At 53.1% G+C, this 22,505-nt stretch overlaps 9 protein-coding genes across 9 annotated transcripts; 5 read left to right on the top strand and 4 right to left on the bottom strand.

Annotated features, from left to right (window-relative positions):
* Positions 1 to 1,034: 1,034 nt before the first annotated feature.
* Positions 1,035 to 3,026, top strand: N7462_011423 (ER oxidoreductin; the record flags this gene model as incomplete). The annotated part of the gene is made up of 3 exons (XM_057083137.1): positions 1,035 to 1,142; positions 1,220 to 2,814; positions 2,885 to 3,026. The coding sequence occupies 3 exons, from the start codon at positions 1,035 to 1,037 to the stop codon at positions 3,024 to 3,026; spliced, it is 1,845 nt and encodes a 614-aa protein (XP_056927876.1).
* A 915-nt stretch (positions 3,027 to 3,941) lies between these two features.
* pex13 (peroxin PEX13) lies at positions 3,942 to 5,408 on the top strand (the record flags this gene model as incomplete). The annotated part of the gene is made up of 2 exons (XM_057083136.1): positions 3,942 to 4,539; positions 4,612 to 5,408. 2 exons carry the CDS (start codon positions 3,942 to 3,944, stop codon positions 5,406 to 5,408), a joined length of 1,395 nt encoding a protein of 464 aa, XP_056927875.1.
* Positions 5,409 to 6,296: 888 nt separating this feature from the next.
* N7462_011421 (mitochondrial ATPase complex subunit ATP10) lies at positions 6,297 to 7,449 on the top strand (the record flags this gene model as incomplete). Its single annotated transcript, XM_057083135.1, has 2 exons — positions 6,297 to 6,730; positions 6,828 to 7,449. The coding sequence occupies 2 exons, from the start codon at positions 6,297 to 6,299 to the stop codon at positions 7,447 to 7,449; spliced, it is 1,056 nt and encodes a 351-aa protein (XP_056927874.1).
* A 338-nt stretch (positions 7,450 to 7,787) lies between these two features.
* N7462_011420 (putative vesicle transport v-SNARE protein Gos1) lies at positions 7,788 to 8,618 on the bottom strand (the record flags this gene model as incomplete). Its single annotated transcript, XM_057083134.1, has 3 exons — positions 7,788 to 8,291; positions 8,367 to 8,480; positions 8,556 to 8,618. The coding sequence occupies 3 exons, from the start codon at positions 8,616 to 8,618 to the stop codon at positions 7,788 to 7,790; spliced, it is 681 nt and encodes a 226-aa protein (XP_056927873.1).
* Positions 8,619 to 8,860: 242 nt separating this feature from the next.
* N7462_011419 (60S ribosomal uL29 domain-containing protein) lies at positions 8,861 to 9,724 on the top strand (the record flags this gene model as incomplete). Its single annotated transcript, XM_057083133.1, has 3 exons — positions 8,861 to 8,998; positions 9,059 to 9,198; positions 9,493 to 9,724. Coding segments are annotated over 3 exons (510 nt in total), but the record flags the coding sequence as incomplete, so codon positions are not given.
* An 811-nt stretch (positions 9,725 to 10,535) lies between these two features.
* On the bottom strand, positions 10,536 to 14,017 carry N7462_011418 (mediator of RNA polymerase II transcription subunit 16; the record flags this gene model as incomplete). Its single annotated transcript, XM_057083132.1, has 10 exons — positions 10,536 to 11,314; positions 11,395 to 11,526; positions 11,582 to 11,848; positions 11,908 to 12,018; positions 12,086 to 12,205; positions 12,274 to 12,493; positions 12,559 to 13,025; positions 13,088 to 13,334; positions 13,453 to 13,798; positions 13,869 to 14,017. The coding sequence occupies 10 exons, from the start codon at positions 14,015 to 14,017 to the stop codon at positions 10,536 to 10,538; spliced, it is 2,838 nt and encodes a 945-aa protein (XP_056927871.1).
* A 1,669-nt stretch (positions 14,018 to 15,686) lies between these two features.
* Positions 15,687 to 17,473, top strand: N7462_011417 (putative SIR2 family histone deacetylase (Hst4); the record flags this gene model as incomplete). Its single annotated transcript, XM_057083131.1, has 2 exons — positions 15,687 to 16,011; positions 16,107 to 17,473. 2 exons carry the CDS (start codon positions 15,687 to 15,689, stop codon positions 17,471 to 17,473), a joined length of 1,692 nt encoding a protein of 563 aa, XP_056927870.1.
* Positions 17,474 to 18,770: 1,297 nt separating this feature from the next.
* Positions 18,771 to 19,919, bottom strand: cbfA (uncharacterized protein; the record flags this gene model as incomplete). Its single annotated transcript, XM_057083130.1, has 3 exons — positions 18,771 to 19,320; positions 19,491 to 19,624; positions 19,767 to 19,919. 3 exons carry the CDS (start codon positions 19,917 to 19,919, stop codon positions 18,771 to 18,773), a joined length of 837 nt encoding a protein of 278 aa, XP_056927869.1.
* Positions 19,920 to 20,599: 680 nt separating this feature from the next.
* On the bottom strand, positions 20,600 to 22,360 carry N7462_011415 (GNL3/Grn1 family GTP-binding protein; the record flags this gene model as incomplete). The annotated part of the gene is made up of 3 exons (XM_057083129.1): positions 20,600 to 22,090; positions 22,186 to 22,280; positions 22,348 to 22,360. The coding sequence occupies 3 exons, from the start codon at positions 22,358 to 22,360 to the stop codon at positions 20,600 to 20,602; spliced, it is 1,599 nt and encodes a 532-aa protein (XP_056927868.1).
* Between the last annotated feature and the right edge of the window lie 145 nt (positions 22,361 to 22,505).

Here is a 22,505-nt window from a genome sequence, read left to right as displayed (position 1 = left end):
TCCTAGGTGGTGGATACATGTAAATTTCCATGCCTTCACCTGTCACAGTGTCTCGTTATTAGGTTTATGTCTTCATGTGTTGGCCGATTTGAAAGCAGGAATGGGTTTCCATAATTCAGAAACGCTGTCGTCGGCCCACATTCTCGTAAAATGAGACAGCATACGATCAGTGCCCAAGTTATAATTTTCATGTATATCATGATCTATCAGGCCACGTCGCAAAGCCTTTGCCTTCACGGAGCAGATCAACAAGCCTATTGGGTTTACTTCCGCAAATTAGACAGGGTCATGTAGACGTCTATGAAAGAATGGAGGTAACCCGAGGCTGTTTACGATGAGACCATAAGATCTCCAGTGATGATGAAATGTATTTGAGGGGCGTTCTCCATATGAGGATATCTGTTGCTTCTTCCAATAGCCTGTGGCCTGTCGATGTTGGCGATTCTCGACCGTCAAGTTCTATTTATATATATCCGGTGTATATCCGGCGCTTAGAAATCGGGTTTGTCGGGAAATGAAGGACAGGCCAGCCGACAATATCTATCGGATGGCTGTGAAACCGACACATGGAGAAGTCTATTTTGCACTCGTCCAGCCGATCTCATCCGAGACTTGTGAGCAAGTCGTACGATCGGGCCTGTTTACGATCTGCCGTGAATCTGTGAATCTGTGAATCTGCCCCAGAAATACCCGCCAATCAACGGCGGCTAAAATAGTCAGACCACGGCATCCTTGGCACCGCGGATCGGCCGATCGACAAGTTGCCGCCACGGCGCGGAGGCCAGTCTGTCCACTTCGTTTTTTTCGTTGGTCCCTTCTTTTTCGACTTCCGAACATTCGCACTCCTTCCAGGTTATGTCGCTGAGCTGGTAACTTTCTTTCGGCCTACGCGATTTCTTCCCTTTGTTTTGCCTCTGGCTCCGCGGCCGTTGCCAGAATCTACCGGCATTTGCGCCACCGAGTATCTCCGCCATCGCCGCGCTCTGCGCCTCGAAACGTCACTCCTTTTCCGCAGGCATTGATTTCTGGGCAAGATGAGGTCCGCCGCAAAAATTTTCTACACGGCAGTCTTTGCCTTTGTGAGCTTAGCAAACGCCGAGGGGCATGGCTCCTCCGAAGTGGACCCGATGAACAAATGCGCTGTATGTGGGAGCTTGCCACCAGACGACCTGAGAGGATACCCCCATTTCGAATGCTAATGTGTGCTTTGATGCAATAGATTGACCCAACGGCCATGGTGTCTGATGCGTGCGTCTCGTACGGTACCATCAACAAACTAAACGACGAAATCTATACTCTTCTCCAATCTATCACCCTTGAAACCGACTTTTTCTCCTACTACCGATTGAACCTCTTCAACAAAGAATGCCCTTTTTGGTCGGACTCCAGCAGCATGTGCGGCAACATTGCTTGTTCTGTGAATACCATCGAATCCGAAGAGGACATACCCCTGGTCTGGCGCTCCGAGGAACTGAGTAAGTTGGAGGGCCCGAAAGCCAACCACCCGCCCCGTAAAGTCCAGGCGGAGCGTCCCAAAGAACGCCCACTCCAGGGCATGCTTGGTGAGGGCGTTGGTGAGAGTTGTGTGGTCGAATACGATGATGAATGTGACGACCGGGACTATTGCGTCCCCGAGGATGAAGGCTCGACCGGCAAGGGAGACTATGTGAGCCTGGTTGACAACCCGGAACGATTCACTGGGTATGCGGGAGCGGGTGCCCACCAAGTTTGGGACGCTGTCTACCGTGAGAATTGCTTCATGAAGCCCGTAGCCGAGGAGTTGGAGGAACAGTCCCTCAATCTACCCATGGGGGGTCTCCAAGCGGCTTCCGACTTCCGCAACGTGTTGCAGAAGGAGTCGCAGCGTCTCGACGGCTTGCCTTTGGACAATGAGTGCCTGGAGAAGCGAGTCTTCCACCGCCTGATTAGCGGGATGCATGCCTCAATCTCCACGCATCTGTGCTGGGACTACCTTAACCAGACCACGGGCGAGTGGCACCCCAACATGCAGTGCTACAAGGACCGGCTACACAACCACCCGGAGCGCATCTCAAACATGTACTTCAACTACGCCCTGGTCTCGCGTGCCGTAGCCAAGCTGCGCAAGCACTTACAAGGGTATACTTTCTGCACCAGTGACCCGGACCAGGATATCGAGACCAAGCAGAAGATCAACCAACTGACTGACGTTCTCTCGCGCCCTCCTCAAATCTTCGACGAGAACTTGATGTTCCAAGACCCGAGCGCGGAGGGCCTCAAGGAGGACTTCCGTAACCGTTTCCGCAATGTCAGCCGACTGATGGACTGCGTGGGATGCGACAAGTGCCGGCTCTGGGGCAAGCTGCAGGTGAATGGATATGGAACCGCGCTCAAAGTCTTGTTTGAATATGATGAGACCAAGAACGGCGAAAATCCCCTCCTACGCCGCACGGAGCTGGTCTCCCTGATCAACACTTTGGGCCGTATCTCCCATAGTCTGGCCGCAGCGCGCAGTTTTCACGAAGCCCTGGCCGCGGGACAGGAGAATGCATTCCCGCTCCGGCACTCTGCGCCCTCAACGCACACCCATGTCGAAACCAAAGCTGAGGATAAGCCCAAAAAGAAGCTCTTCCATGACGGCAGTGGACGATTCTACTATGAGAACGATGAGGACACGTATATCTACGGACGGGAGAAAAAAGATCGAATGCCCTGGGAACGCCCACCCCCAAATCCCGACGCCAGCGCCTTGGATGACATCAAAACGGAGTGGGACATGGTCTGGGGCACGACCATGTACGTGTTGCGAAGCTGGGTCGATATTCCGCGCACCTTGTAAGTATATCCTACACCTTCATATCTCTAGAGACGACAACATGACAGCTGACTTCATTTTCAACGGCAGGCTGGAGATCACCGTCTGGGAAGCCCAAAGAATCTGGGCCTTCTGGTTAGGTCTGCCTGTGCCTCCTCGTCCCTGGAAGATCCAGGTTCCTGGCTCAGATGCTACTCGGCATCCACCTGCCAACCCGCATAGCGAACTATAATTTCGACATCTTTTTTGTTGCATTAGCATTCACTGTACATAAGCGGCTTGCTGTACTCTGGCGTTTCGGAAGATGGCTTTGGTTTGAATGATCGGGATTATCTCAGGAGTGACATTAGGGAATGAGAATTCCCTCCTCTAATTTTTCTTTCCCTTTTCTTTTCGTGATTTCATCTTGTTTACTTTTCTTGGGTGATTCGGGGTTTACTCTTCGGTCTTCTGTATAGAGTCATCCGGTCTGTTTAGACCTGTCGGGATAGCAAGTGTGTCTTTCAGATCTCCCATACTCAGGAGTAAATAGATTTTTTTGGTTTGTCCTGGAGTACATTTGCTGCCAAGTACTGGCGTGCCATATATCTATGAAACATCCCGAGATCTCGAAGTCTCGATATCCCGAGCTATTGTGAGATCGTTTCCCGGCCTCGGAACGTTTGCCGCGGTCGGGGCATGCCTGAAACTCCGGATTCCATACAAAAGGTACAGGTTTGCCACCGCAGAGATTTCCCTCCCCTCCGAATTTCTTGCAGAGATCGGGTGAGAAGAGAAATAGTATATCTGCAGTATGATTCTTAGCGAAAAGAATCCATAAATTGATCTCCTCGGCTCGCTCTCAAACCCGGGGCCGCGAGCGTGCTCCTGTACCGATTATTAACAGATTGTACCCCAGTGTCGGCAAACGCCGACATCCTCGGCTTCTCCACTCCCGGCCACATGCGACTTGACTTTTCCCTTCTCCCCTTCCCCGTCATCGCTCCACCTCCACCTCCCCCAGACCATCATCTTCTCCTCTTCCCCGATGCAAGGTTGCTGAATCCAATCTGATGGCGTCGGAGTCGCCACCCAAACCGTGGGAGAGAGCAGGCGCTACTGCTGGTGGTAAGTTCATTGTCTCCTCATCTCGAACATCCTCGTCCCCATGAAACCCCCCTCCTCGGAGTCATCGCCATCCTCCCGCTTTCCCATTCAACGCGTCCCTGATATTGACGGCGTGGGATGTACAGGAAACGCATTATCGACTGCACCTGTTGCTGGTAATCCAGCGGCCTCCACGGCCATGACTACAACTACCCCTTCTGTGGGCAACCCCGCAACCACCTCTGCCGCCCCCGATCTTCCCTCCCGTCCCAGCACTCTCAACTCTGTCGTCAACTCGACGGCCTCCAATTACTCGCCCTACGGGGCCTCCCGCTTTGGTGCTACCTCTCCCTATGGAGGTATCGGTGGCTATGGCGCGTACTCGTCGCCGTATTCCCGTTTTGGTTCCATGGGCTCCATGGGCTCCATGTACGGTGGCTATGGAGGCTATGGGGGCATGTATGGTGGCATGGGTGGCATGGGAGGGATGTATGGCGGCATGCCGGGACAGGATCCCAATGACCCAAACAGCTTGACCAATTCCTTTAGCCAGAGCACTCAGGCCACCTTCCAGATGATCGAAAGCATCGTCGGTGCTTTTGGCGGCTTTGCTCAAATGCTTGAGAGCACTTATATGGCCACTCACAGTTCATTCTTCGGTAAGTCGCCGGTTCAAATAATCTACTAGTACACCTAGGCGTCTCAGCATCCATATCTAACTTTCGCAACAGCCATGGTCTCGGTCGCAGAACAGTTTGGCAATCTGCGCAATACCCTCGGCTCGGCTCTGGGCATCTTCACAATCATTCGGTGGTTCCGCACGCTGATCGCCAAACTCACCGGTCGGCCTCCCCCAGCGGACGCCACATCCCTTACCCCGGCTGCTTTCGCTGCCTTCATGGGCGGTCGCTCCGCTCCAGCTACTCTTCCAGATGGTTCTCCGGCTCCCGCCAAGCCGTCCAAGAAGCCTTTCTTTATGTTCCTTGTGGCCGTGTTCGGTCTACCGTACCTGATGGGTAAGCTCATCAAGGTGATGGCTCGGTCTCAAGAGGAGGAGGCCCGTCGCCGACAGCAACTGATCGGTCCCAATGGCGAGCCTCAGTCTACCTCGCTCGACCCGTCCAAGCTGGACTTTTGCCGTGTCATCTATGATTACTCTCCCGAGACCCAGGAGAGCAATGGCATTGACTTGGCTGTGAAGAAGGGCGATATCGTCGCTGTTCTCAGCAAGTCCGACCCCATGGGAAATGCCTCCGAGTGGTGGCGCTGCCGTGCCCGTGACGGACGCGTCGGCTACCTACCAGGCCCGTACTTGGAGACTATCCAGCGGCGGCCAGCACAACAGGCCATCACCTCAGGCAGTGAGCCTGTTACCCGCACAAGCACTATGAAGGGTGCTGCCATCCCCGAGCGAACACAGAGTCTATCTTCCATCTCGAAGCCTGCGGACGACCAACCACCCGAGCTCAAGGGCAAGATGGGCGACATCTCTGCGGAGAGCTTCCAAAAGAGCACATTCTACTCGTGAGCCATATACTATAGACTCTTCAACCCATGAACTTGGGCTTAGATTGGCTTGGAACGTGCCGAGTGACGTCTCTTCGCCTCGTGACTCCTGATACCGTTTGCTCTTGATTTTTTCTGGATACGTCAAAAAAGCCCCTTCCGATCAACTGGCAGGATTCGACTACACCCTTGATACCACTTGCTCAAAGAACCTGCGCATCGGCCTTTTCCTTTATTTGTGGCTCTTTACGATCTGTCGAGCTTCTGAGATACTGGCTAATTTGTCCCTGATGATGCCGAATATTCCCCTCTCCACCCCTACCTGCGGCGTCCCGCGTTATTTGGTCGGGCCATGACTGCTTTCTTGTTTGTTTTTTAACCTCCTTTTCCTTTCTATTGGGCTGGATTGAATTTAGCGATGATTCCTCTCTTGATTTTTCTGTATCTAGTATATACCGGTCGAATGCATTTACATCACATGGGCAATATCCCGTGGATGGACCTTAGCAGATGCGTGTTTAAACGTAATGATTCTCTAGATCAGCCGAATAATTCCCTTTTTCTCTAATAACTCTCTCCCAATAATGGTATGGACCGATATATGAAGTGTATACGAGTGACGTACGAAGACCTTTCGAAAATCATCTTGAAAGATGAAACCCCCAGCCTTTTATTCTCAATATTCCTAATACCACCTGAACCAGTCCCCGTCCCTCTCCCTATATTTATCTATCATTCGGTTCCATGATGTCCATATTCGGATTCGAACTGCCAATAAATGAATGTCATGTGACATGCTCCCGATCGGGCAATTTTGAAGATCGAAGGAAAGCATCTGTCAGGGCATCCGACCAGTACAAGTTTCAAGCCGCTACACCTCGACTCAGAACCTCAGACTTTTCTGCCGAAAATGTGGAAACCATCAAGACCCATGTCTTTGGTCTCAGAGCTCCCGCTCCTACGAACCGGACGCTGCCTGAGCTGCCAATTTCGCCCGCCAACGCTGTCGCATATCCGAGCGAAACCCTCCTTGATTCGCCAGTATAGCACTGAGAACAACAACAGTGAAAATCCAGGTAGCAGCGATGCCTCTAAGTCAAAAGTGCCATCTCCACTCAACAAAGAGCCGCGACCACTGCGGCGTGGAGCGCAATTCCAACAAAACCCGGACATGAAACTCAAGCCCGGCGACCCGGAGTTCAAGCCGCCAATGCTAGATCGTCCAATCGGTGTCGCAGCACCGCCATTAGAAGGAGAGAACACTGGAGTGGATACACGGTCGTTGAAGCAACGACGCGATGACTTCGTGGATTACGACCGGCATCTTGCGCGTCGAAAAGAACTGTACGTGCCCCGGCTCTCCCACGTTTTCGTCTTTTCAACATAGAAGGAGACAATGTACACCTCTCATAAACTGACCAGGTGATTTACCTTTTTCTAGGACTCGACAGGTCGCGAAACCCTACTTCCGAGAATGGTCGAACCTCCGCTTTCAAGAAGGCAAAACGTTTTACTCGAATCCGCGGCTCTTCAAGGCCGACAAGGCGCTTTACTTCCCCAATATGCATGGTCAGACGCTTGTGAAAGGCATGGACTCGGCGCATACGACGTCAGTGCTGCGTGGCAAGATTAGCATCGTCAATCTGTTCTCTAGCATGTGGGCAGAGAACCAGGTCAAGACTTTCAGCGGGGCCAAGGAGAACCCTGCGCTGGCCGAGATATTAGATAAGGAGGCACAGATTGTGCAGAAGGTGGATATTAATCTAGAGGAGAATCGCATGAGGGCGGGGATCGTGAAGATGTTTATGTGGCAGATGCGCAAGCAGATGCCCGAGGCGCATCATTCACGCTACTTCCTCGTGCAGAAAGGATTCGACGAACTGCTCAAGGAGGCGGTTGGCATGATGAACTCCAAGGTCGGCTACGTCTATCTGGTTGATAGTGATTGCCGTATCCGATGGGCTGGTAGTGGTGGTGCTGAGCCCGCGGAGATGGAGACCCTCAACACCGGAGTGCAGAAGCTGATTGCGGAGAGAAAGGCTTTTCTCGGCTTGAAACAATGACCGCGATCAGAGCTCAACTCAAGAGTGCTTTACTGAAACGGTCTCTGCGCGTGGGACGATAAGAAGATGTAATATCTCCCCTCCATTGGATTTGTACATAATATAGAGAATGTGTATGATAGAATAAAACATAGACGCCATCGCAAGCCAAGTGCAAGTATTATCATCATTCCTGATAGACCAGGGATTCCAGAAAGAAATGCCCAACCCCGAACACCGTGATGAAACCAACAAGAAACTAAGTCGCTATACGAGCTGCAACGGGACGACTGTGAACAGACGAAGCGGAACACAGGAACACAAACAGAAAGCAAATGATAAGCCGAGCCCAGCCCCGCTTACCGAAAGAATAGCAGCATCAAAAAGCAGAACCCAATGAAGCAACCAAGGATGATGGCATCCCGCCGCTTCTTGGTCCCAATCTTCCCGATCAGATAGTTCATGCCCGGGACTTGGCCGGCTGCACCAACAATACGTCGGTTAATGCTAGCAATGGTTTCACGTTGCAGGCCGAAGTTCTCATTAATAGCGTAGGCCTGGCTGAGAACACCGTCCATCATGTTGTGGCTGTTTTCCACCCGTCCCCGCTCTTCCAACATGTAGTCCGCCTCAGCAGCACTTGGGTTTGACGCACGGTATGCGTCAATGTCGGAGCGAACATTGGAAAGCAAGTTAGCACGGTCGCGCGACTCGGCGATGGCGCCGTTCAATCGTTGAAGCTCGCGACGGTGGTCGGAGAGGACTTCGCGGTGGCGTGTGAGGTTGTTCTGCTTGAGGGCTGAGGACGTGAGAGTGGCTTCGGAATCCAGCAGGCGAGAGAGTTGCGAGATGAGAGATTCACGCTGGTTTCAGGTAATCAGTGAGGTTCATAGCAGACCAGGTTTGTTTTGGGGGATGGTGTTTGCAACAGGACGTACTCGTTCGAGGAGGTCTTTCAACTGCGACTCAAGTCGTAATTCCTCTTCGGTCGGCGAGGGCGGGGGTTTTGTAAGTGAAGCAAATTGTGCATACGTATGGAAGAGGTTCTCAGTCTGTTCCAGAACGTGGCGTTAGTCTTGAGGAAGGCTTTCCGTGAGGGTATCCTGGTCGGACCAGATCCGATATACCTGAGTCTCGAGCGAGCGGGCTTGCTGCCGCAGCTGTGCCCATCCAGAGCTGGTGGAAGCCATATTCGGCAGAGGAATATTGTGAACAGGAATGTTTCAAGGCGGCGCCGACTCAATCCGCTCTTGTTGATGTCACACCGTTGGACCCCGGACATACCAGAGCAAGGCCGCCTGTCGACGTAAGTGCAGTCAGAGACGCTAACCGGATCCAGGGTGACTGTGCCTTGCTGCCTTACTGCCTTGCGACCGAGGTGTCCCGTGACATCACGTGTTAAAAATCGGAGTTTATGCCTGAAATCTGAGTCCCAAATTTGCGTTTCATCACGTGCCCGGTTAGTGCGGCCAACTCGCTTAGCCCTAGTCCCACAACCACAATTTGGTCTACGGACATCTTCAATTCTCAACGCCGACAACCCAGCATACACAACAAAGCCGCCACCATGGTATGTTCGACATACTCCCGTCTTACGCCTGAATCCCGTACTGATGAATTTTGTGTCTAGTCGTCCAAGGTCAAGGCTGGTCAGCTCTGGGGGAAGAACAAGGATGAGCTCTCCAAGCAGCTCGAGGAGTTGAAGACCGAGCTTAACCAGCTCCGCGTCCAGAAGATCGCCAGCGGTGCTTCCACCAAGACTCAGAGAATGTGCGTATACGAGCCCGACAACCTTCCATCAACCACTGGACCATTGCGAGGATGAATCGACTGGGAGGGGACTTTTTTCATGCGACCGGGGACCGGACAAGCAACACAACGAAATTTTCTCAAGAAGAGGCAAATCATTCTACGACCACGAAACACCACGCAGCGAAGAAAGTCCAAATCCCAGTCGGTATCGAATTGCTACAGCCAGTGGAAGAGACGATTTTGAGAGATTTTCGACGAAATGGGTTCCAGAATTTTGTGGAGTTATACTGACTTGTGCCCTTGTCTCAACAGCCACGACGTTCGCAAGTCGATCGCCCGTGTTCTCACCGTCATCAACGCCAACCAGCGCGCCCAGCTGCGTCTGTTCTACAAGAACAAGAAGTACCTTCCCCTCGACCTCCGTCCCAAGCTCACCCGTGAGCTGCGTCGCCGTCTCACCAAGTACGAGGCTACCCGTACCACTGAGCGCCAGCGCAAGCGCCAGATCCACTTCCCTCAGCGGAAGTACGCTGTTAAGGTATGATGAATTTCCCGGCAACTTTGAGAGAGATGCTCCGGTCCCTCTTGTCGAATGTTTTCCTACCTCGACAAGGGACCCCCCATCGCCCACACATTGCACCACCCTGTTCTCCTGGGACCACACCCTTGCTAACATGCTGGATTCCACAGGCGTAAATGCAGAACTGGATCGGATCTGGAGTTTTGTGGGAAGAGGACGTTACTTGCCCTTGGACACATTGAGCAGGATGTGTGATGTGTGGACCTGAGCGGGGTCAATTGTCTCTTTTTTTTTTACATCCCAAAAATGGAATTTGATTATGTATCTTAAGAAGGATGCAAATCGACTTTTGACATGACATGATACTTTCGAACGTCCTGCTTTCTCTGCCTCTCTCTCTATGCCCAAGTGGGCGTTATACTAGGATTGTATTATCTCCTCCAAATTCCCTTCGTAACTTCCTAGCCGTAGTATACGAGTGGGCAGAGACGCAAGATTATCACGAGGTGGCAGGCTACATTATATCACACTACGATGGGACAAGTTTCCGCCTGGTAGTCTCCCTCTTGTCCATTACAAAGACTCTATGTGCACTTGAATTGCTAAGGGGTAAAGGATGTGGGTATTTGTATTCATACAGACTTTGTGAACATGATTCCGTAGATATCACCCATCAATGGTGTCCACCTCTTGACAAATTTCCCCCTACTTACAAAAGCACCTCGATGCAATGAAAACACCACTAGTGTATCTATCCATTTCTTGATGATCATGATCAATAGGGCAGAATCTCTTTATACATGAATAATTTGTCATGATAAATTATCCCGACTATCTACCCCGAGCCCACGGCAACTGCCACCGAACCCGGCATCCCTGGTGGCGCCGAAGCTCCCTGCGCCAAATCCTCTGGTCCCTGCGCTGCCGTCGGCTCCGTACACTCCATGATCCACACCCCGCCGCAAGGACAGGTGCGCAGCATATTCAACTTCGCAATCATCTTGAAATACGGAATCGACCGGGGAAAGACGGTCTCTCCCGAGACCTCGCAGCACCGAACGCAACGCCGCCGCTTTTGCGTCTGGGTGGCACGGTCCGGCGGCAGAAGCGGCCGGAGTGGGGTCTTCTTCAAGATATCGACTTCCCGGCGGCGGCGGTACATGAGGGTTCGGGCGTCGGACCCGAGACCGAGCCAGCTGTAATCGCCGAGGACGATGTGCTTGCAGTTTATTTCGGCCTTGGTGGTGGGGACTGTTTGAAGGAGGAGGGTATGGACGGCCGGGACGAGGACGGGTGGGATGCGCGCGTTGAGCAGGAGTTCCTTCTCAGCGCTGGGCTTTTCGGCGTCTCCGAAGCCGGCATTTTGGTAAGCGTGCTTCACGGCGGAGTCGACACCCGCCAGAAACTTCTCAAACTTGTCGATGCGGACGGGCGATTTGTCGAGTGTTTGGCAGATTTCGGTATAGTAGATACGGGAGTCGCGGGAGAAAGAGACAGGGTTGAGGCTAGTGAAGCTGGTTTGGACGCCGCGCAGCCCGCGACAGACAAGGCGGAGAAAGGCGCGAGACATGCCTGAGAGGAGGATGATGAGGGGGAGGGAGGATGTGGTTTTCACTGCAAAAGACTTGTTAGTATCAAAGTGGGAAGTTTGGGGGGAGGGGAGATTCAGGCGTTGCACATAGCTAGTTTCATACATTTCTGGTTGAAGGCCTCTTGGTCTGTGGACACACTATCAAATTCATCCGCCAGATCGAAAATTCCGCTGAGGATGAAGAACGAGAAATCAAGCGCCCATTTCGTATTTCCTAGAAGCATACGGAGAATGTCTTCGGGTCTCGTCAGCAAGGGACCGAAGCATTAGATACGCAATTCGTCACTTACCGGGGTCAAAGGTTTCGCCTTGTACTCCTTTAGCATTCTGGAAGAAATATACGCAGAGCATTGCAGTGTGGCGGAACTGCAGCACGGCCCAGGGGACGGCAGACGAGATTCGACGGGTCTGAAGTCGTCCTTTAAAGCCCAGGGTAGCCTGAAGACTAAGACAGCGCGGCACATAAGGATGTGACATCAGTTTCTCCTGGTCCGCGCTGAAGTTGCAGTTGACGGGCAAGGCACGGTAGATCTCGCTAATGAATGCGGCATGCGCTTCTATATCGGGTATTAGTGGCATTGTCCTGTGGATTTCTAAGAATCCTCAGGGCACTTACCGGTCGACAGTTGCTTCAGCGCCACCATCACGATGTCATCGGTGTTGATATCTCCACCAGATCCACGGCTAAAAGCAAGCGTCAATGCCGCAATGGCAGCCGCAAATTTACCTAGTACAATCAGTCAGCCTCTTTGGTCCATCGTTCATCCTTCAGAGCATGCGAGAAGGTTGCATACTCTCATCGTAAAGGCCGCCTGCAGATCCAAAGGTGTGCTCCATCCATCGAAGTCGAGGCTGTCCCTCACTATCCAGTGCAACGGCCGCTGCTGAGTTTGGCGAGAAGCTTATTGATAGTCCTAGTGCAAATCAGCTATCTCGTCATCTTGGCAAGGAGAGACATTCATAAATGGACAGCAATTCTTACCAGGCGTGTCTATGGGATAATGAAACCCTGCCTGGGCCAAACAGGTGACTGTGCTGGCATCGTCTAAACCATTGAAGAGAGCCATGGTTCTCGTGTCGTAGAACGATATAGAGCTATCGTCATGGGTAATGGCCAACGCAGTACCATGCTCCACCAGGTCCACTGAGACGATATATTTGTCACAGTGAATGTCCTCGAGTCGCCGCATCTCTGCCTTCGGCTGTGACACCCACAAAATATAATCAGCTTTAGAAATCCCGCAAACAGAGTCAATCAACAACACACCTTAGCTTGAGCATTATTCTTCTTGGTGGCAACCTCGTCAAACTTGGGATGGAAGGCCTGTGGCGCGGACTCTAACTGCCATCGGACAATTACGCTTGGCGGGCCCTGTTGGTCCGGATATTCGGGGGTGGCATGGAGGGGCTTTGAAAAGACGGCCATAATCCACAGGCTGGCCGTGGACCCGGCGGGGCTATCGGCCTGGCCTGGGGTGATCTCCAGTCGAGTCAAGGAGTACAGGGAATTAGGAAAAGGCATGGATTGATCGGTTTGGACGTCAGCACCACGATTCACGTTCAGGATAGTGCTTGGCATGTCGACCTTGCAGTGGCTGATGTGGAATGAGGGGATAGGGTATTGACTCGACTGTTTGGCCTGAGCCATATCAAACGTCGGTGGGTTCCAGGTTATCATTATTCGGTAGAGACAGATTTTCTGGCATACTGAATGGGTTGCCAGCAGAATTCCGCCTATTTGCAGTTGTCAGCATACAAAATATGCCCCGATCTACGGGGGAGGGATCAGAGCCAACCTTGGGTGGCCACCATGGCAGCGTGGGTCAGCAGTCGATCTGAATAGCCGGTGTTCTTCAGCTCCGCAGGCAGCTCATGCCACCTGCTGTCCGGTGGGTTCTGATAAAGGAGTCTGATCTGACCGGCGCGAGTGACACAGATCAGAGCGCCTTTGTTTGCAGGATGAAATGGACCAACGGGACGTCGGCGAAAAGGCGAATAGGCCCAGCGACCATTGACCTTCGCTGCTTGGTGAAAAGCATGAACCTGGATGAAGGGTAGAAGAGGACAATATTAGCATCACAGTGACGGGGCCTCCAATTTCTCCTTTTTTCCCTCTTCCTCTTTCCAAAGAGAATCATTGACGAGCGCAGTAGAGCCTTACCGAGCGGGACGTGTTCAACCACATCAACCCGACGATCTGATTACTATCGTCACTGGAGTCAAATGACGCCTGGCGCAGCCCATTAATGCTGTTCAGCGCCATGGAGATGGAATAGATGGACACTCGTCCGAGGCAGTCGGTCACGGCCAGCTCCGCCCCAGTCTCGTTCCAGGCGAGATGGAGCAGGAGGTTACCATTATGGGCCTCGGTGACAGGGTGTAGCAGAGATTCCTCGCTCAACACCCATTTCCCATCCGAGGGTCGGGATTGAAGATAGCGCACACCCACCCGCACCCCGTCGGCAGAGATATAGGCAATACATCCCAAGCGGGACCATGCTACTTTCCTAATGAGTATTGTCAGTGTCTTTCTCTCTCTCTCTCATTTTTTTTTTAGGGTCCTATAGATCAACCTACTGGCGACAGCCCAGGAGGCGCATCTCATCGAGGCATTGCGCCAGTCCTTTGGGAGGCGGGGCCGGTGCCGGAGGCAGCCCCAGATCCAAGGCATTGCCCTCGCCGAAGAGATCGTCCATGTTAATGCCTTCTTCCATAATCAATGGCATTCTCACGGGAGCACGATTAGTTGGAGAGAAACGGTCATGCAGCGGGATCTGTAGAACCCCGCATGACTTGACAGAGAGGTCGATCTCGGAGCGCCGACTAGGCTGGGCGAGTTGATAGTGTTGATGTGGCCCACGACAGCAGGACAAACGGTCCGGGGAGGAACACCGGGAGACCCGATTGCGAATCACAATTCACGGGGAGCCCCAGAGATATATAAAGTATACACTGAGAGGTTTTTTTTTAGATGTGCTGATCTGGGCGCGTCCCTTGTCTTTTGTCTCGGGATCCACAGAGGAATCTTGTATCCTGTTTGTTCACTGCTGTCGCTGCTTGACCTTGTTTGGCGTGCGCTTGGTTGACACTAACAATGCGCAGGGCCTGAGGCATGCAGTCTGACTCAGCAATTGATGACTACGCCAGGATCGTATCACCTGACATCCCGGACACCGCAGGGTCACATGACCGGTAGCCCTGCCAACGCGGGTCCCACCAATCAGGTGATATGTCTGGACCCACTGGGCAAGCGCAGCCAATCACGACGGCGCTGGCGGCTTTTGCAAACTGTCAGGGCGCAAAGCAAAAGCAGGCGAGCATGAAAAGGCGCAAAACATTGGGGCCAAGCAATGCCCGCGCAAAGAGGAGGGAACTGCTCTCTCTGGAAGCGAGTCGAGAAACGGATATCAAAGCTATCCCGACCATGGGGGGGGGCGGGGCGCGAGAGACGTCTACAGACCTATATACTTCGTTACGACAAGCAGCTTAAATTGAATCCTAGCCAGACTGAAGCGCGTAGAAACCTAAAGGACTCAAGGCATGGAGCGACCTTAATGCGGCCAGACCCAACCCTGTTCCCCGGTTGGATTATGATGCTGATACTCCTCCATCCGCCAATGTGACTTCGCATCATCGAGTCTTCGCCCCAAGCTGCTTCGTCCCGCGCTTTTCATCTGCTTCCACCCACGTTCATGTTCTGCAGAGTCGACCATTAACCGTCCACCCCTCTTCTTCCCGTGCATCTGCGTGTTCATCTCCCTGTTCGTCCCACTTGGTCCCTCTGCCCTCCTACGAGCAATCCTACCGCCAACCTTGATTGACCCGCATACCGGGGTGTTTTCCCCCTCTTCCTGACGATCTCACTTCCTCATAACAACCACATTCCGCTTGCTACTCCAACGGCGCCTCCCGAAACTCCCGTGGGTCAAAACAAAGGAGGATTGCTGTGCCCTTTAGCTTTCTTGGGACGGGCCGATTGTGTGCCTCTGTTTCCTTTTCCCACTGCGTGCTCTCCGCCCCCGTTCAATCAATATCTCCCTCGCCGGAAACACCTGACCTCATCGTCCACTTCTTCTCTTCCTCCAACTCCTCCCTCGCCTCTCTCGTTCTTTCTTCCTCCACCTCCTTTCTCCGCTCCCCTCTTCTGTCGGGATTTCACCTCTTTCCATTGATCACAGTCAGGGTTTCTGGATGTTCCTATGATTCTGCCGCGATCCGCTGTCTGTGTGTGCTTGTGAGAGTGTGGAAACGAACCCGTTCATTCCCCTCCGCTTTTCTCATTTGATTCGGCCCAACGCATTCTCATCGTGACCTCCCCCCCTGGGTCTCAAATCTTTTCTCCTTTCCAACTCCCCCTTCCAGACGGAGATTTGGCCTGCCCCCCAATTCGTCGTCATGGAAAAACTCGGCTATGCGCTATCGGACGACTCGGACTTGAGCTCCGTGCAGTCGATCTCGCCGCGATCCTCTCCCGAACCCGCAAAGCGGTACCTGACCCCGTCATCCCAGGATGCTGAGGATTCGACGCGCCAAGACTGTCCGCCGCCCGCGAAGAAACGGCGCCGCAACCCCTTGCCCAAGGAGCGCACCACCCAGTATCTCTCGCTGGCCAAATCCTCTCTCGACCAGCAGGATCAAACTAAATTGCTGGTCGACACTCTCCGCCATCAAAAAGACATCGTCGTCATCGCTGGCGCTGGCATCTCCACCTCGGCGGGTAGTAAGTTTTTTTTCCCTTTCGCCTTGCCCACCAATCCAATCCGCATCTCCCCCGCGGCCACGAAGCCGCCAATGGAAACTAACCGCCGCCTTTAGTCCCCGACTTTCGCTCCACCGATGGTCTATTCAAGTCCCTGCAGAAGAAACACAACTTGAAGGCCTCAGGCAAGCTGCTCTTTGATGCCGCCGTCTACCAGGATGATGCCTTGACCGCCCCTTTCCATGAGATGGTGCGGTCGCTATCCGTCGAGGCCGCCAATTGCAAGCCCACGAAATTCCACGAAATGTTGGCCCGGCTGGGCAAGGAAAATCGACTGAAACGACTGTATACCCAGAACATCGACGGCCTCGAAACTTCCATGAAGCCCCTCGAGACGGAGATCCCACTCAGCGTCAAGGGTCGCTGGCCCGTCACCATCCAACTGCATGGCAGCATCACGAAGATGGTCTGTCAGAAGTGTCGCTACCTCTGCGATCTCATGCCCAACCGCTTCTGTGAAGCCGATCCGCCCGAATGTGATGAATGCTCTGTCAAGAACGAGGTCCGTCAAACGTCGGGCCAGCGCAGTCACGGCGTGGGGCGCATGCGGCCGCGCATTGTTCTCTACAACGAACATAACCCTGACGAGGAAGCTATCACATCGGTCATGAATGCGGATGTCAGGTCCCGCCCCCGCGTCTTGGTCGTCGCCGGCACGAGCCTGAAGATTCCCGGTGTGCGACGATTGGTCAAGAGCTTGTGTACAGTGATTCGAAGTCGGAAAGATGGGGTCACCATGTTTATTAACAATGAGCCGCCCGTCGGTAAGGAGTTCGAGAACTGCTTTGACCTGATCGTCCAAGGGACCACGGACGAGGTGGCAGACCTGGTCAAGTTGAAACACTGGGAAGACCCCACGCCATATGAGATGTCATTACCTGAACCAGTCTTTGGGCCCCAGTCCAGCTCCGAAGAGGAGCTTTCCTCCTCGGATTCGGAGCAAAAGCAAAACAACTTTGCCGTGGTCGTCTCGACACCGAAGAAGCGACCGCGCAACGAGACGGGCCTGTTCACCCCTTCTTCATCTCACGACGAGAAGCCGGCTACCAAGAAGCCGACCAAGGGCAAGTTGGCCAACCCTGCCAGCCGGGGGGCCAGCATCAACGATCTGCTCAATGGAGCAAAGACCACTGCCCCTGCCAAGCCTGCTCGCAAGAAGGCCGTTCCGAAGACCACTGCGCCCAAGAAACGTGGACCCAAAGCTCAGCCCCCGAAAGCAGCGAATATTTCCAGCTTCGCGGTCTCCACCAAAGCGGCTGCCACTGCCGCTGCTCCGGCAGACAAGAAGATTGTTCTGGCCAAACCGATGCACCCTATGCCAGCTGCCCGCACCAATGGGCTCATGTTCCCCAACTTGGGCAAAAAGGATGGCGTGGAGGCACCCGAGACGATGCCTTTGCCAATCACCGCGACATCCTCCTAGCGCTTTCCTCACCTATGATTCTTCTTCTGATCGAACCGTCACCTCCTGCTTTGTTTTCTTGTTTCGATCATGGCATGATGTATATTGCCAACGGCGCTTGTGGCTTAAAATCTTTTATTTCTTCTGCATCATCATCTTCTTTTTCTGATAAAGGGGCTCAATTTCCGGTTTCGCGGCTTCTCTGACTGAGGTTGCCTTGCCAACTTCTCTCTTTCCACCCTTCATCTGTCCTTCCCGAGAGATACCAACGATAGACTACGGATCTGTTGCATGATGCGGGCGCTGGCGTTTTCGGGCTTGGGTGGCTTGTTTATTCATGTTATTTTCTCCTGGGGGTGCTTCTATTCTTTATCCCTGATTATGTGTTACTGCCGATGTACGGCACTGTGGACCATGTTATATTTTGTACCTGATTTATCTCCAAATAGGCGCTGCGTTTTCAGAGAGCGGTCACCTGTCTGGTGTAATACATGAGAATCGATTCTGATTTTCTCTTCGGTTCAAATTGGCCTTTCTTTCCTTAGACCATGCAGAATTCATGATGGTTATAGGACCCTTGTAACGCCTCTCCGACCACGGACACATTCGGTGAATAGGTGGCGTGCGGGGAATCCAGCTTGTAGTAGAGTGTCCAGCTCACAGGTACTCAAGTCCAGCTCTTGATATAAGGCTTCTATATGGGCATCATTAAATTTGCTGGATTTGCAGAGCAATATGGATCAATTCAACTAGAATTCGATCAAATGGATAAATATATTTCTTCAGGGATAGTTTTTATAGCCTTGCATTCACGGGCTATTCTTGATAATGAACCACCGCATTTGAGCTGGAAGTGCTGGTTTTATATATAGCGAGAAATACTCAATATATAGAACAGTGGCCACTCGCCCAATGTACAAGTAGGCTCTCAAATCGCAGTCGAACATCTGAATTCCGAGACCAGTCAGATATTTCCTGAAAATTCCCATCCTGTGAAAGTGGCAGAAGAGCCCAATTAAAGGTGAAACCCCACTCAAGGCAACATCATACGCGGATGCACCGATCTTTTAAAAGTGGCTCCGTACGAGACATCGAGTTCATGTATATTTACCGAGACTGCAAAAATGAATCATCTAGAAAGACAGATTAAACCTGACCAGAATGCAAGAATCAAATTTCGTCATTATATGTTATACAGCAACAGCTGGTTCTCAGTCCCATCGCCCATCACCAGCATGCAAGCTTCTAGGTTTCAACCCTCAACTTTCCACCATCTTCAAGTCGACTCGGCATTCGAGATTTGGAATTCAATACCCACTTAGCCAAGCCCCAAATCATCGCGCAACTGACTTGCGGGCCCGTCGTCATCATCGTCCGTCTCATCCGCATCAGGATCCGTCGGCCGCGGCATGTCATCCAAGTCCTCCACGCGATCAATATCATCCTCCGGCCTCCGTTCCTGCGTCTCCTCATCCTCCTCCTCATCCTCTTCCTGCTCCTCCTCCTCCTCTTCCGGCTCTTCCTCCTCGACCTCCTCTTCTTGTGTCTCATCCCCATCCGCTTGTCCACCAACCAGCGAGTCGTCTCCTTCTTCTGCATCCCGCTTCACCCGCTTCGCCGGGTTATCCACCATCTCAACATCCTCGTCTTCATCACGAGCCCCAGCGGGTGCAGAAGCCTCCGCAGCGGCTGATCCCGCAGCGTCGTGCACATCCGACTTCTTCGCCTTGCGCTTGCCGGCCTTGATCTCCGTGTACGCCTCTAGCTCCTGCTCAAGCCGGGAGCGGAACGAATCAAACTCGAGTTCGGAAAGGGCGCTGAAGACGTCTGTCGGGGCCACGGTGCGTTTCAGAGTCGCATCATTGGCACTGTAGATTGCAAGTATATGATTAGCGGCAGGCCCTTGCTAGTTGTATCTCCTCTCTCTCTTTCTCATCCGTCTGTCTTCCGGTGATTCATAGATGCAGAAGGGGGGGGGGGGGGCAAAAATGGAAAATATTATAAAACTTATAGATCGTGAGGACGGGACATGACGTACTGAGATGACAGGTAGGACACGAACACAGTAGCCGCCTTCTGGATGGCAAGCACGGCGTCTTTCTGGATCGTAGTGTTGGGCGGGAGCACCGCTTTGGCCAGACGAATCGTCAACGAGCGCGGCAGAAGGTAGTCCTGTATAGCAAGGGAACAGAGGCATTAGTTTATCATGCGGTATTTCATTTCGAATTCAGTTCCCCATTTGCAGTCAGAACCGTTAGGGTATCCTGTGGGACCCCGGCTCAAGGGCATTGTGGGAAATTGCAGGTGGGCTTACATCGACGCTGACACCCAGCTCGGCCCGCGCCTTCAACTGCTGCTCCGTCGCGGTGACAGGTTTGTCGGCGGTGCCCGGCGCCTGAGGTGATAGCTGCGACGGCTCATCCGTCTCAGCGGGAGTCACCGAGGATGTGGATTTGCGCGGAGGCATAGTGCTTCTGCGGTGGTGGGATTGACCCTTCTCTTTGGGAGTGGAAAGAATAACGCTTGTCGGGAGATGGCGGGGGTTTGCGTGGGGATCTGAAATTTCGTCGCACTGGAAATCAGGACCAGGCGGAGAGATCTTGTTCAATTGGAGTCTGCGCTGATGCTGAGACTCGCCGGTGATGGTCGAGAAATCCGGGGGAAATGGAAAGGTGGCGAGGAGAGAACGCGAAATCCACGACGCGAGGTTCGGGGGATGCGCGTGTGGGGACTGCAGGAGTCTTGGCCTCGACTTCGATGGTTTTCAACAATGATCAGAGCAACGAAGACATGAGACCACCATTTTTGATGATGGATCCCGGGTATTTATTATTAGGATCAGGAATATAAACCGCCTTCTTGGAAGTGAACTACATTGGGCACTTGATCCCCAGTGGCTTACAATATGCGGTCCTGCGGTGCGAGTACTCCTAAATAATGTTTTGCTCATTGAATTCGCTGCTTCTCTAGGATGAACAGTATCGACAATATGCCTAATTGAGAAGAAGAAAAAAGAAAATAATGGAGGCATCAAGAAACATCCGACACAAAAACGCCCTTTTGTTGGTATCCCAAGAATCGAAAACGAAGAATGGATGACGTCGTGATGGGAGCGTAAAGGCTCGAGACTGATGGGAAACCGACCATCTACTCGGCCATCTCCTCGTCATCACCTTCGCCGTTGCCCCAGAGACCCTCGATCTTGAATTCCTTCGCCCATTCTGTGACGATCTGGGTGGTGTCCGCGCCGGTGGTAGCAGCGCTGACAGCCTGGGCCGGGGCAACCACAGGCAGCACCGGGGCATTGGCCCAGCCTTGGATGCGGCCATCGCGCCAGTCGTTGATGACTGTCATGGCAGCGCTCTGCACGTTCGGGATGCCACCCTTGCCCAGACGTCCACGCTTGCGGGCCACCTGGATCAGGAAGTCGGTGGTCTTATCGCCATTGCCGGGGAAGAGGGACGTGATGCCGTACACCTCGAGCATCTTGGCAATCAGGTTTTCCGAGGACGAGAGACGCTTGATCAGCAGTTGGACTGCAGGAATAGGGTCCTCGATCTGCTTGGGTGGAATGGCATTAAGCAGGACCAGGCGGGCCTGCTCGTTCTCCTTGGCCTTCTTGGAGGTCTTACCATTGGCGCTGGGGAAAACAATTCCGGGCGAGTCAATCAGCTTCAGCTTGTTATCGAGCTTGACATCACGCAGGTTGGTGGTCACGCCAGCCTCGGCACCAGTTGGGCAGGCATTGCTGGAGCCCTTGTTGAGACGTGCGGTCAGGGCGTTGATCACGGACGACTTGCCGACGTTCGGGTAACCGATGACACCAACGGAGATGGAACGCTTCAGCTGCTTGGCGTTGGCGTACGCCTTGAGCGCGCGGAAGAGGGTCTCTGAGGTACCCTTGACGGTCAATTGCTTGTGGTCGAAGGTGTGAGCATTGCCCGAGCCGTTGGAAGCCTTCAACGGCAGGGTGGGGAAGTATCGGCGCAGATGCACCAGCCAAGCCTTGAGGACAGGCGGCGGGATAAGGTCGATCTTGTTGAGAATGAGGATCAGTCGCTTGTTGCCGGCGTCGGCAGCCATAATCTCCCGCTCGATTTCCTTCGACCGAGTACCCTCGGGGTCGCGTGCATCGAGCACGTAGAGCACCACATCGGCCGCTTCCGTGACTTGCTTGAAAACCTTGTCGAATTGACGCCGTGAGCTCTCCTTGGTGAAGTTCTGTCCGGTGACCAGCTCGGGGGCAATGTCAAGCATGGCGCCACCCTCATCATCATCCTCATCCATCTCATCATCGTCATCTTCGTCCATCTGCTCATCTTCGCTCCCATTTTCCTCATCGTATTCCACAGCCCGCGCCCGCGCCGATGCGAGAAGCGCCGCCATGGGGTTTGATTCATCACCATCCGCGTCCATATCCTCATCCAGCAGGTCGTCCTCTGTGATCTCCACGCCTTGGTTGCCACTCTGAGCCTGCTTGGCCTCAGCTCGACGGGCGCGGGCCTCCTCGCGGATGCGCTCCTGCTCCTCCGCCTTCATGCGCTTCTTTTCCTCGATATCATGGAGAAGCTTGTCCTTAAACGGGAACAGATTAGGGATACCGGGATCCTTCTTAATCTTAGACCGCCATTCCGGGTTCTGTAAAAGGAAAAAAAAAAGATGGCGTGAGAATTGAGTTCAAAACTGGTGGAAAAATATTGAAAAACACATAGATATATGCATTGACGACATACCTTCTTTGCAAGTTTCTTCTGCTTCTTCTGCTTTGCAACAGCGGCCTTCTCGATCTTGTGTCTCAACCGGACAGGCACACGCTTGGAGTTTTTGCCTGGAGAAAGTCAGAAAATCTCTCTTTGAAAGCCCATAGATCCCTTGAGCCAGTATGGAAGTCTCACCTAGCTTGACCATTGTGTCTGCACGTCCTGAGCGGGTGGAGACGAAAAAGTACGCTGGTCCTCAATCTGGTTCTCCGACAATTCGAGTCGAAAAAGTTGAGCGCCAAGATTTCGATAAGCGGATAATCAGTTACGCCGATCGCCGATCGGCGGGCGGT

The sequence above is a fragment of the Penicillium macrosclerotiorum genome (genome assembly GCF_028827735.1).
Source record: "Penicillium macrosclerotiorum strain IBT 26536 chromosome Unknown utg000012l_segment0_segment0, whole genome shotgun sequence".
NCBI lineage: Eukaryota > Fungi > Ascomycota > Eurotiomycetes > Eurotiales > Aspergillaceae > Penicillium > Penicillium macrosclerotiorum.
The sequence above is the reverse complement of the archived record's forward strand: the minus strand, read 5'-3'. Positions and strand labels throughout refer to the sequence as shown.